Source organism: Podarcis melisellensis, assembly GCF_964234715.1.
Source record: "Podarcis melisellensis genome assembly, chromosome: 10".
NCBI classification, from domain to species: Eukaryota; Metazoa; Chordata; class Lepidosauria; order Squamata; family Lacertidae; genus Podarcis; species Podarcis melisellensis.
The window spans coordinates 67,512,410-67,525,207 of record NC_138542.1 but is presented as its reverse complement, the minus strand read 5'-3'; the positions used below and the strand labels follow the sequence as shown (position 1 = coordinate 67,525,207).

The 12,798-nt window shown below is 47.5% G+C and overlaps 1 protein-coding gene and 1 long non-coding RNA gene across 8 annotated transcripts in view; one reads left to right on the top strand and one right to left on the bottom strand.

Annotated features, from left to right (window-relative positions):
• The window catches only part of LOC309378846, a 180,156-nt gene that overhangs the window by 39,509 nt on the left and 127,849 nt on the right, over positions 1-12,798 (bottom strand). The gene's annotated exons all lie outside the window — the stretch shown is intronic.
• The window catches only part of PFKFB3 (6-phosphofructo-2-kinase/fructose-2,6-biphosphatase 3), a 71,790-nt gene that overhangs the window by 23,496 nt on the left and 35,496 nt on the right, over positions 1-12,798 (top strand). For 6 of the 7 annotated variants that reach the window (XM_081927051.1, XM_081927049.1, XM_081927048.1 and 3 more), the window contains exon 2: positions 11,579-11,661. The exons of the other annotated variant lie outside the window; for it this stretch is intronic. In XM_081927051.1, coding sequence (XP_081783177.1) covers positions 11,654-11,661 — 8 coding nt within the window. In that variant the 5' untranslated portion in view covers positions 11,579-11,653. The remainder of the gene's footprint in view (positions 1-11,578; positions 11,662-12,798) is intronic. 7 annotated transcript variants of the gene reach the window in all.

Below are 12,798 nucleotides of genomic sequence, written 5' to 3'. Positions count from 1 at the left end.
CCCTGACTGTAGTTTTATTGCATCTCATTGTCCTTCATCTCCGACCTTCCCATTTTCCTCCTTGATTTCTGCTAAGATTTCACCTAGTGCCTCTGATGAGCTGATGCAATTTGTTAGTCTTTAAGGTGCTGCAAAAATAGTAGCTTTTGCTTTAAGACACTGCTGAGAATAAATACCCTCAGGGGAGTGGAGGGAAGATTTGCTCAGAGGGTGCAGTAAGGAGTGGGAAGTTCCCATTTTGCAAACAGCCTTCCCTGGATTCATTGCACGGTTTTCATTCATGTGCAAATTTAGTTGAGTAGAAACTCAATCAATTCAACTGAGATTTCTTGAAATAGGTGACACCCCCCCCGCCCCCCAAAAAACTTGGCTTTCTCCTGCAACAGCCTGGGCTACCTTAGTGAAATATCTGCCCTTTTCTCCTTAACAAGCAGCATTTATGCAGCAGGGTCAGGGAGCAATAAAAATCCCTTGAAACCCACCCTGTTTTCATGCTACCGGCTTAAAAACGCATGCAAAATAATAATAATAAAAGATTTCCTCCTGTGCAATGGTTGAGATCCAATTGGCAGTCTGTTTTCAGATTCTGAAAGCTACTTTCCTAAATCTGTCGGCCCAGCAACCTTTGCTATGGAGATGGTTGTGTGTTGCTTTCCCAAATTCTGCTGCCAAACGATTGACACAATGAGTCCTTTGTTGCTGCTTCTGCAAATGGGCTTTTCTCCTCTTTTCCTCCCCAAATAATTGTGCTGCTGGGAAAAGGCCCCTGGAAGCTATCTAATCGCCCCTTACTCTGCAGAAGCACTTTGCCATCCTTGAGAGGTGCCCTTAATACCTTTCTGTTACTGCTTCCTGAGATGCAGTGATGGAGGCAATGTGGATGGCTTTGAAAGAAGGAACCGATAAATGTGCAGAAGATCAGGCTTTGTTGTTGTTGTTGTTTAGTCGTTTAGTCGTGTCCGACTCTTCGTGACCCCCTGGACCAGAGCACGCCAGGCACTCCTGTCTCCCACTGCCTCCCGCAGTTTGGTCAAACTCATGCTGGTAGCTTTGAGAACACTGTCCAACCATCTGGTCCTCTGTCAGCCCCTTCTCCTTGTACCCTCCATCTTTCCCAACATCAGAGTCTTTTCCAGGGAGTCTTCTCTTCTCATGAGGTGGCCAAACATTTGGAGCCTCAGCTTCAGGATCTGTCCTTCCAGTGAGCACTCAGGGCTGATTTCCTTCAGAATGGATAGTTTTGATCTTCTTGCAGTCCATGGGACTCTCAAGAGTCTCCTCCAGCACCAGAATTCAAAAGCATCCATTCTTTGGCGATCAGCCTTCTTGATGGTCCAGCTCTCACTTCCATACATCACTACTGGGAAAACCATAGCTTTAACTATACGGACCTTTGTTGGCAAGGTGATGTCTCTGCTTTTTAAGATGCTGTCTAGGTTTGTCATCGCTTTTCTCCCAAGAAGCAGGCGTCTTTTAATTTCGTGACTGCTATCAGGCTGTTGGGATTAATTGCCACCCATGACGGTGTTTATTCTAGCTCGCCTGTTGGAGGCAATAAACTCCGAATGCGAGTTGGGAGTGTAAGTTGTTGTGCTCCTATCCCAAACAAAAGATATCTCAATTCCTTCCCAAATAAAACTTCTGGCTAAGCTCGAATTTCCCCCCATTCATTGCTATCCAAAGCTGTCTGCCTAGCCAGCGATATCTCCAGGGAGTTTTCCACACAAGTGTTATTCTTTTCTAAAGAAGAAGAGGCAACATTGAGCTGCAAAACAGTTTGAGAGTTCGGCAAAGGGACAGGCGCTCCTCTAAGGGCAGGCTAAATTTAGACCGGGAAGACTAAATTTATAAATTTAAACATTTATATCCCACCTTTCCTGCAAGGAGTTCAAGGGTGACGTACATAGTTTTCCTGCCCTCTGTTTCATCCTGAACAACAGCCTTGTGAGGTAGACTCAGAGACAGTGACTGGCCCAAGGTCACCCAGCGAATGGGGGAACTGAACCCTGATCTCCCCGGTCAAGAGAAAGGCAGGTTTTATAGACCAGGACTTGCCAATATTTTCCGGCCCAGCCCAACTTTAATGCAAGATTCATAAGATGACTATTTTTAAATTTCTTTTTCCATTTTCGCATTCTTTGCTTTTCTCCTCTCATTTTTTTTGAGGGGGGGCGGACGACAAGAAGACAAATTGGTGGCGTGACCCATCCTAGGTCAGATTGCCACCCTCTTATTAGATTGAAAATGGGACTTTTTCTGGATGGAAAAAACAAACAAACAACCCAGCGTTAAGCTACTACAGCCCTGCTGCTGGGACCTGGAAATATAGGTTTGCGGGCTTTGTACCAGTTACAATTGGGCTCCCAATTCATTTCATCTGGCAGGGTTTATATACCGCTTATTCATCCCAACCTCATAGTGGTTAAAATGTACATTAAAATTAGATGTTAAATAAAAGTTAGCATTTTTCTTTTCACAACGAAACCAGCACTTTTAAAACTATACATTCTAAAATATAATTATATATTAAAAAACATGCCAAATATTAGCTGTCTGGTTAGGCTTGCTTAAACAGAAAGGTTTTTGGCAGGCACTGAAAACGAGTTCATCAAATGTGCGGGCCGATTTTCAATGGGCAGGGAGTTCCAAAGTGTAGACACTGCAGGATGGATTCTTTGCAAGGGCGGAATGAATATTACCTGGCGTTGTAAGGGTGCCAGTTCTGCGGATCAAAGCACGCAGGTCCGGGATAGCTCAACCGGTAGAGCACAAGACTCCGAATCTCAGGGCTGTGGGTTCGAGCCCCACATTGGGCAAAAGATTCCTGCATTGCAGGGGGTTGGACTAGATGACCCTTGGGGTCCCTTCCAACTCTGCAGTTCTATGCATCTGTGTGGGCATATATGGGACGGAGAGCTGCGTGACACAAGACAGAACAGGGCAGCGTTGGGAAGAGAGCACCTGATCCCATACCAAGACGTAGTTTTCACTGGGCTGCTTTCCCCTTGCGATGGTGACTCTGTCCTTTTGGAACTTCCCGTAAAAACAGAGCTTTTCTCCTTGGTCCTTTTCCCTGCAGCGCCGGGGGCACAAAAATGAAACGGCTTCTCTTCCCATGATGCAGCCTTTACCTTACGTGACACGTAGTACTAGCAGTAGTGTCTGTCTGCAGCGAGTGAGTAATCTTTGGGACAGCTGCTGCAGGGGGACTTCCCCAAGGAGGAAACGTGCAAACCAAACAGTACATGACCCTCTGCTGGGAAAAGCATTGGAGGAGCAATGGGACATGAGCCCTGCCAGGTCTCTAAAATGCTGGCCTTTTACAACACAGCACAGGTGGATTGTTAGCCACTCTGAGCCCGGCTTCGGCTGGGGACGGCAGGATATAAATAATAATAATAATAATAATAATAATAATAATAATAATAATAATAATTTCATTATGAAAGAGCTGGACCCAGTTCCTGCCCACCCACTCCTTCTTTTCAAAACTGCTTTTCTATCAGGTTTCAGAACCCCAGTGGGAGAACTTTTTTACCTTAAGCCGTAATTCCCGCATTTTGGGAGGAAGGACCATCTGACTCTACAATCCAACAAAAAGCAGGACTGGCAGGGAGTGGGGAGTTTTGCTCCCCCTTTCCCTCCTGCAATGTGCTTTTAATGCAGAATTGGGGGCCGGAGAGAGGTGCCTGGAGGGCCACGTCTGCCCCACCCCACCCCAGATCCTGACCGTCTGCAACCCCTGTTTTAGGGATTCAGGCGGCTTGTGTGGTTGGGCTTCCCTTTGCTGAGAGCCGTTTGATGGCTGGCTTTTTGTCTGTGCAGCTGATTTAGGGGCAGGTTGCATACAGCATTAAATGCATCACTTGCAGTTGCTTCCTCCTCCTCGTCGTCCTCTTCCTCCTCCTCCTCCTGCAAATATCAGCCACGTGGAGTTCCAGTCAGATTTGGAACTGCACTAAGGAGCACTAAGGGACACGGGTGGCGCTGTGGGTTAAACCACAGAGCCTAGGACTTGCCAATCAGAAGGTCGGCGGTTCGAATCCCCGCAACGGGGTGAGCTCCTCTTGCTCGGTCCCTGCTCTGTCAACCTAGCAGTTTGAAAGCACACCAGTGCAAGTAGATAAATAGGTACCGCTCCAGCGGGAAGGTAAACGGCGTTTCCGTGCACTGCTCTGGTTCGCCAGAAGCGGCTTAGTCATGCTGGCCACATGACCTGGAAGCTGTATGCCGGCTCCCTTGGCCAATAAAGTGAGATGAGCGTCGCAACCCCAGAGTCGGTCACGACTGGACCTAACGGTCAGGGGTCCCTTTACCTTTAAGGAGCTGTTAACTCAGGGGTAGGCAACCTAAGGCCCGGGGGCCAGATGCGGCCCATTCGCCTTCACAATTTGGCCCATGGATGGTCCGGGAATTGGCACGTTTTTACATGAGTAGAATGTGTCCTTTTATTTAAAATGCATCTCTGGGTTATTTGTGGGGCCTGCCTGGTGTTTTTACATAAGTAGAACGTTTCCTTTTATTTAAAATGCATCTCTGGGTTATTTGTGGGGTGTAGGAATTTGTTCATATTTTTTTCCAAAATATAATCCAGCCCTCCACAAGGTCTGAGAGACGGTGGACTGGCCCAGTGCTGAAAAAGGATGCTGACCCCTGTAGTTAACTCCTCCTTCCCCTGACCCCACCAACACGTAACCACTGAAAACCCCACAGAGAGTAACCTACCCGTAATCGCTATTAGCTCCTAACTGCTGTGCAGTTCTGGCGCTCATTTTCCGGCAGCTGATTTACAGCAGCGGAAGGCAAAGAACAGGACAGTGTCAAAATAGCAAAAGGGTCATTTGTGGTTATCTGGCCATCAGATTAAGAAAGGAAAAAAATTAAGCCCTGGCTACCTTGATTGTGGCGCATTTCCTGGGAATTAATGAGAAGATCAACTCTGCTAATGGGCACCAAATGGATCGTTATCCCAGCCTTTAACAAGCCATTAATCCTACCAGAAATTATCTGTGCCAAGGATGATATTAATAGTTTGCTTGATTCCTCTGTTCTCGCTTTACTACTTGAACTGGGCTTGTTGTTGTTGTTTAGTCGTTTAGTCGTGTCCGACTCTTCGTGACCCCATGGACCAGAGCACGCCAGGCACTCCTGTCTTCCACTGCCTCCCACAGTTTGGTCAAACTCATGCTGGTAGCTTCGAGAACACTGTCCAACCATCTCATCCTCTGTCGTCCCCTTCTCCTTGTGCCCTCCACCTTTCCCAACATCAGGGTCTTTTCCAGGGAGTCTTCTCTTCTCATGAGGTGGCCAAAGTACTGGAGCCTCAGCTTCACAATCTGTCCTTCCAGTGAGCACTCAGGGTTGATTTCCTTCAGTATGGAGAGGTTTGATCTTCTTGCAGTCCATGGGACTCTCAAGGGTCTCCTCCAGCACCATAATTCAAAAGCATCAATTCTTCGGCGATCAGCCTTCTTTATGGTCCAGCTCTCACTTCCATACATCACTACTGGGAAAACCATGGCTTGAACTAGACAGACCTTTGTTGGCAAGGTGATGTCTCTACTTCTCAAGATACTGTCTAGGCCTGTCATTGCCTGTCATTGAACTGGGCTTAAAGGTAAAGGTAAAGGTACCCCTGCCCGTACGGGCCAGTCTTGACAGACTCTGGGGTTGTGCGCCCATCTCACTTAAGAGGCCAGGGGCCAGCGCTGTCCGAAGACACTTCCGGGTCACGTGGCCAGCGTGACATCGCTGCTCTGGCGAGCCAGAGCTGCACACGGAAACGCCGTTTACCTTCCCGCTGGTAAGCGGTCCCTATTTATCTACTTGCACCCGGAGGTGCTTTCGAACTGCTAGGTTGGCAGGCGCTGGGACCGAGCAGCGGGAGCGCACCCCGCAGCAGGGATTCGAACCGCCGACCTTTCGATCAGCAAGTCCCAGGCGCTGAGGCTTTAACCCACAGCGCCACCTGTGTCCCCCTTGAACTGGGCTTACAAGGTCTTATTTTGTAACAGCTACTAGGAGCCGGAAGAGGAAAACCTATGTTGGATGGAGCACTACTTTGTCTCAAAGGTGATACCGATTCAAATGTACGCAGCCTGCGGCCTGTAGTCTCTTAGCCAAACCTACCTTTCGGGGTTGTTGTGAAAAGTGCAGACATCACTCTGCACTCCTTGTGTACCCTGGCTTATACAATACAAAACAAATCTGTGATTTGTAATCTGAATCCAGTCCAAAAGTTGTTTTAAATAGCCTGCTCATGTTGTTTTTCTTCCTGCCTGAGAATGCAAAAGAGAATAAAAACAGAGGGGGAAGAGTGGTTCATCACCAGCAACCCATAATATCTGGGATACAGACACTCTGTTCGGGTGGCGAAAGAGCTGAATGGACTCTCCCAAGACTGGGCACAACCTGCTTTGATAATATATATTAGATTCACCACACACCAAAAACCCCTTCTCTTATTCAGCTATTGAGCAACTTGTGCTTCATTTGAACTGCGTTTGTCATCATTTCGTAACTTTGATGCTTGATTCACAGGCATGACTTATCCCTGCCTTGCAAGACGACAGATTTGCATTCTAGGACCTTTGTGTATTGCCGTATTTCAGAAAGCGAAAGTCAGGACACAAAAGTTGTTGAGCTCTTTTTTTGCCCGGACACTGTTTCCCCGAAGATTTTCACCCAGATACTGTTTCCGATGGCTGCATCCTGGCTATGTCCAGGAAATTCCAGGTGTAAATCTGCATATATGCATTCCGTGTAAGCAGGGGCACTTCCGGACTGTTGCTGTTTTGCTCCGAGTTCAAATCCAGATTGCATAATTAAAGTTGATTGGAAGTCTTGTGCAACAAAGCCACTTCCCCAAAAAGTTTGAAGTTGTTTGCAATAAGGAAAGCGATGAGAAAGCACATTGAAAATTGTAGGATTCCTCTTGACGGACGCAAAGTCTGACCTCAGTAAACCGATTGTCTGGAAGTAATGTGTGCATTCTGTGTACTATTAGTTTCAGCTTTTTAGTGGCTGGTTGGGTAGCAATAACTGAGGACATTTAACAAGAAATGAACATAAGATCAATGGGGAAAAATATGAGTATGGAAGAAGGGCAAGAGAGGCAGTTAAATGTACACACACACACACACACACACACACAAATATATACAGTGGTACCTCTGGATGCAAATGGGATCCATTCCGGAGCACCGTTCGCATCCAGAGTAGAACGCAACCCGTTTCTGCACATGCGCAATTCGCCACTTCCGCACATGCACCTGACATCATTTTGAGCGTCTGTGCATGCACAAGCAGTGAAACCTGGAAGTAACCGATTTCGTTACTTCCGAGTCAGCACGGAGCACAACCCGAAAACACTCAACCCGAAGCTACTTCAACCCGAGGTATGACTGTACACATACAGTGGTACCTCGAGTTACAGACGCTTCAGGTTACAGACTCCGCTAACCCAGAAATAGTATCTCGGGTTAAGAACTTTGCTTCAGGATGAGAACAGAAATCGTGCAGTGGCAGCGGGAGGCCCCATTAGCTAAAGTGGTGCTTCAGGTTAAGAACAGTTTCAGGTTAAGAACGGACCTCCAGAACGAATTAAGTACCACAGGTACCACTGTATATAAAACAACTTAAAACAATTCAAAACTGTTTTTATGTATGGATCATATCTATCTATCAATCTATATCTATCTATCTATCTATAATCCATATCTAAAAATAGTTTAAAATAGTTCAAAACCACATGCTGAGTGTGATTAAAAAAAAAATGTCTACTCAAAAAGGCTTGCTCTCAAATATAGTTCAGTATCCTGAGCTGCATTGTGGGTAATATCAGCGCTCTGCACAACCTTGCCAGGGCACACCCGCCTGCTGCTCCTGAGTGCCAGTCAGTCCCCTGGAGGCAAGAACGGGAGAAGGGCACTTCTCTGAGCACGAGAGAGGCACATGCTGGGCTGGTGGCTGGGACCAAGAATGGAGTTGAGGAAGGAGTGGTCCCTGCAGGATGCTCCTTGATTTGCAGCACCACCTGCATCCCGGGATGAGTGACAGGCAGGCTGGTCTGTCTCCTTCCCCAGCGGAACCATGTGGGACGTGAGGAACGTGCCACAGCCACAGAGTGAGTCAGCTGACCCCCTTTTGCTTTCTCTGTGGCCGGCCTCTCCCTAACTTAAGGAAGCTGCGTTTCATCGCTAGGCAAATTTCACTCGAGCTGCAGAGTGTTTAGGGATTGAGCCATGTGTGCGCAGATGCAGGTGGATACAAGCGTGGGTGGGGCTATAGAATATTCCGTGTCGGAAGAATATAAAAGGGTGGGGGAGAGAATTAAAAGGGAAAACACATCCACCCGGGTCTTCACCCCCCCATTCTGATATTATGTTGTGGGAGAGGTGGAAAATTAAAGTGGCCGATGGTTTCAGTTGCCTGGTGCTGTTCAGAGTGATGGCTGGGGGAAAATTAAAGTTTTTTGGGGGGTGTTCAGTGGTGGGCTCTCAAAGGGTGCCAGGGTCCTAGCCGCTGTCCAAGGGTGCCAGGTAATGACCCTTGCCCTGGCTATTTTCCGCTGCCTCCATTTCCCCCCACAACATCTTTGTAGCACGTTTTAGAATGTAATCTCCTCGGGGCAGAGTCCTGCCCGCTTGCATTTTGCAAAAGGGCCATGCAACACTGACGGCAGTGTTAGTATATGAAATCAGTCCGTCGGGTCACGATGAACAAAATTTAAGGCCGTATGCTGATGCCCTGTATTCCAGGAGCTCTGACCCAGGCTGCCCCACTCTGCTTCATCATACGCCTGGAACCCTGAAGGAGACCCACAGATCGCCCCCACTTGCATAATGCAATGGACTTGGGTGGCAGAATGTTATTGGCCTGTTTTAGGAGGACCTTAATCATAAAGGAGTATCAAATACCGGGCGAGAACCTCCTTCCTTGGAGGTTTTTAAGCAGAGGTTGGGTGGCAGTCTGTCATGGATGCTTTAGTTGAAGATTCCTGCATTGCAGGGGGGTGGACTAGATGGCCCTTAGTGTCCCTGTGCAATTCTAGGATTCTGTGAGATCCAAACAGCTGCTTTTAGGTCGGTCGGTTTTTGTGTTCCTCTTATCCACAAACCTCCATAACCACGTCCAAAGGTGCCCTAGAAGAATCACAGCTCAGTGGCAGAACAACTGGGTCGCATGCAGAAGGTCCCAAGTCCATTCTATAACATCTTCAAGCACAGCCCAGAAAAGACCCTTGTCTGAAATCCCATTGCTAGTCAGTATAGCCAATGGTGAGCTAGATGGACCAGTGATGTAGCTCAATATAAGGCAGTTCCTTGTGTTCCTGTTTAGTAAGGGCCATATAGCTCAGTTGGTAGAGAAGAAGAAGAGTTTGGATTTGATATTCCGCTTTATCACTACCCTAAGGAGTCTCATGGGACACGGGTGGTGCTGTGGGTTAAACCTAGGGCTTGCAGATCAGAAGGTCGATGGTTTGAATCCCCATGACGGGCTGAGTTCCCGTTACTTGGTCCTTGCTCCTGCCAATCTAGCAGTTCAAAAGCTCGTCAAAGTGCAAGTAGATAAATAGGTACCACTCCAGCGGGAAGGTAAACAGCGTTTCCGTGCACTGATCTGGTTCGCCAGAAGCGGCTTAGTCATGCTGGCCACATGACCCAGAAGCTGTACGCCGGCTCCCTCGGCCAGTAAAGCGAGATGAGCACCGCAACCCCAGAGTCGGCCATGACTGGGCCTAATGGTCAGGGGTCCCTTTACCTTTACCTTTTAAGGAGTCTCAAAGCGGCTAACATTCTCCTTTCCCTTTCTCCCCCACAACAAACACTCTATGAGGTGAGTGAGGCTGAGAGACTTCAGAGAAGTGTGACTGGCCCAAGCAGCTGCATGTGGAGGAGTGGGGAAGCGAACCTGGTTCACCAGATTACGAGTCCACCGCTCTTAACCACTACACTCACACTAGCTCACACTAGCATCTGCTTTGCATGCACAAGATCCTAGGTTCAACAGGTCTCCAGGCAGGGTTGGGAAAGGGATTCCTTGCCCCAAACCCTGGAGAGCTAGACTCTGTCAAGGCTGGGAAAACAACGGGTCTGAGTGCAAGGCTGCTTCCTTTGGAAATGCTGTTAGCTTGAAGCAACATTGATTGGTGTAGAACTCTTGCATCCAAAACAGAAACCCAAATCCAGCCCTGGCACGCTATGCAAAGTCCCCAGCAGTCCGTAATGATAGGTGCGCCCTGAGGACTGTGCTGCACCTTTAAATGGTAATCAGAATGGCATTCCTTCAAGCAGCTAGTTTTGCATTTGTGGAAATGCCTGTTGATAATTTCTCTTGCAGAAAACCCCCAAGTTAGTACCATGCAAAGGCCCTGTTCTCTCCTCTCCCCTTCTCGTGTGCAACTCTCTTTTCTGAATCCAGCAGCATCATTTTAAACGTTGCTCCAAAAATTGCCTTGCCAATCCTTTCGAGATAAAATGGGTTTCCTCTTCAATTTACCAGCAATGTCCCATTTCAGAGCACCAGAAAGCAAAAAAAAAAAAAAGAGAGAGAGAAAAACTAGTTCAGAGCCAGTTCCCTTGTTCCCAGTCAGAGGCAAGGCTAGTATAGAGTTCGCATAGTAAGGAAGGGTTGTAGATCAGCAGTAGGGCATATCTGCTCTGCATTTAGAAAGTCCCAGATTTGATCCCAGTATCTCCAGGTATAACTGGGAACGTGCCATGTCTGAAACCCCGGAGAGAGGCTGTGAGTCCCGGCTACCCAGTGGTTCCTAAACCATTCCCCACTATGGACCACTTGAAAATTGCTGAGGGTCTTCTGGGACCAATTAATGATTTTTCTGTGTCTTGTAGCAACTATACTTTGGCTAGATATGGCCATTTTTTAAATTGTATTTTTTGTTGCTGCTTTCAGCCAGCGTGGTGTAGTGGTTAAGAGCGGTGGACTCGTAATCTGGTGAACCGGGTTCGTGTCTCCACTCCTCCAAATGCAGCTGCTGGGTGACCTTGGGCCAGTCACACTTCTCTGAAATCACTCAGCCTCACTCACTTCAGAGAATGTTTGTTGTGGGGGAGGAAGGGAAAGGAGAATGTGAGCCGCTCTGAATCTCCTTCGGGTAGTGATAAAGCGGGATATCAAATCCAAACTACTATTCTTCTTCTTCTTCTTCTTCTTCTTCTTCTTCTTCTTCTTCTTCTTCTTCTTCTTCTTCTTTTCTTCTGTACAGTTGCACCTCAGAAGTCAAATGCCTTGCAAGTCGAACGTTTTGGCTCCCGAACGCTGCAAACCCGTAAGCGAGTGTTCCGGTTTGCGAACGTTCTTTGGAACCCGAACATCCAATGTTGGTTCTGTGGCTTCTGATTGGCTGCAGGAGCTTCCTGCAGCCAATCAGAAGCCGTGCCTTGGTTTCCGAACGTTTTGGAAGTCGAGCGGACTTCCAGAACACATTCCTTCCGATTTCCGAGGTATGGCCGTCTTGTGTTTTGTTGTGCTATAGCGAGAACTGCAGTACAGTAAGATGCAATAATAAGTTCAGTTAAAAACAGATGAAAATATTTCTTCAACCCTAACTCCACAGGAGCCGCAGGCCACCTGAATGAAGCTTGTGGGCTGCTAACTGGAAAGCCAAGGGGTGACGGCAGTACTGAGCAAGATGAACTGGTAATTTCATTCCGTACAAGGAAATTTCCATCGCTCAATGAGAGAGAGAGAGCCAGTGTGGTGTAGTGGTTAAGAGCGATAGACTCGTAATCTGGTGAACCGGGTTTGCTTCCTTGCTCCTCCACATGCAGCTGCTGGGTGACCTTGGGCCAGTCACACTTCTCTGAAGTCTCTCAGCCTCACTCACCACACAGAGTGTTTGTTGTGGGGGAGGAAGGGAAAGGAGAGTGTTAGCTGCTTTTATCACTGCTTCGGGTAGTGATAAAGCGGGATATCAAATCCAAACTCTTCTTCTTCAATAGTAAGAGCATCTGCTTTGCAGATGGAAGGTCCCCCAGTCCAATTCCTGGCATCTCCAGGCAGGATGGGGAGAGACCCCTCTGGAAAACCCTGGAAAGCAGCTGCCAGTCAGTGTTGACAGCACTGGTTTAGATGGGCCAATGGTCTGGCTCTGTATAAGGCAGCTTCCCATGCATGCAACTCTCTGTGGAAAGTGATCATTGGATTTGGTCGAATGATTAAAAGGAAATAATTTCACAGCCTTCCCTTTATGATCCAATAGAAATACTTTTTTCCCAGGGACAGGGAAAACCTCTGGCCCTCCAGATGTTGCCGGTCTACAGCTCCCCTCATCCATCCTTGACCATGCTGGCTGGGGATTTACTCAGCAGTAAATCCCATTGCACTCACTGGATTGCTAGGGACAGTCCCATTGATTTTAGTGAGAGAATTAAATACATGTTTGTTAAATGCATGTTTATTAAATGTGCAGTCCACAAATGATGCAGTTAAGTAATTTTAAATTCTGTGTTTAATGGCCTCATGGGTGCTGCTCTTTAGATGCTAATGTGCTTTACCTCCTTATTTCAATATGCAGTAGGAAAGCCCTGGTGTGTTTGGGGATGCTTTTGCTGAGAGGGAGCCCTGGACTTCAGCCCCAAAATCCTGCCATGAGGATACCGCTGCTGCAATATTTTGTGCAGGTTTTCTTGGGAATAAGCCCAAAAATTCTTGTCCAAACAACTCCAGTAGGGATGAAACAGGCTTAATTGTTTCCTTCCACAACATCCTCTGTATCTTGTTGAATTGTTGCTCAGTCTTGGGTCCCCCTCCAGTTTTTGTGCTACAGCAATAAAC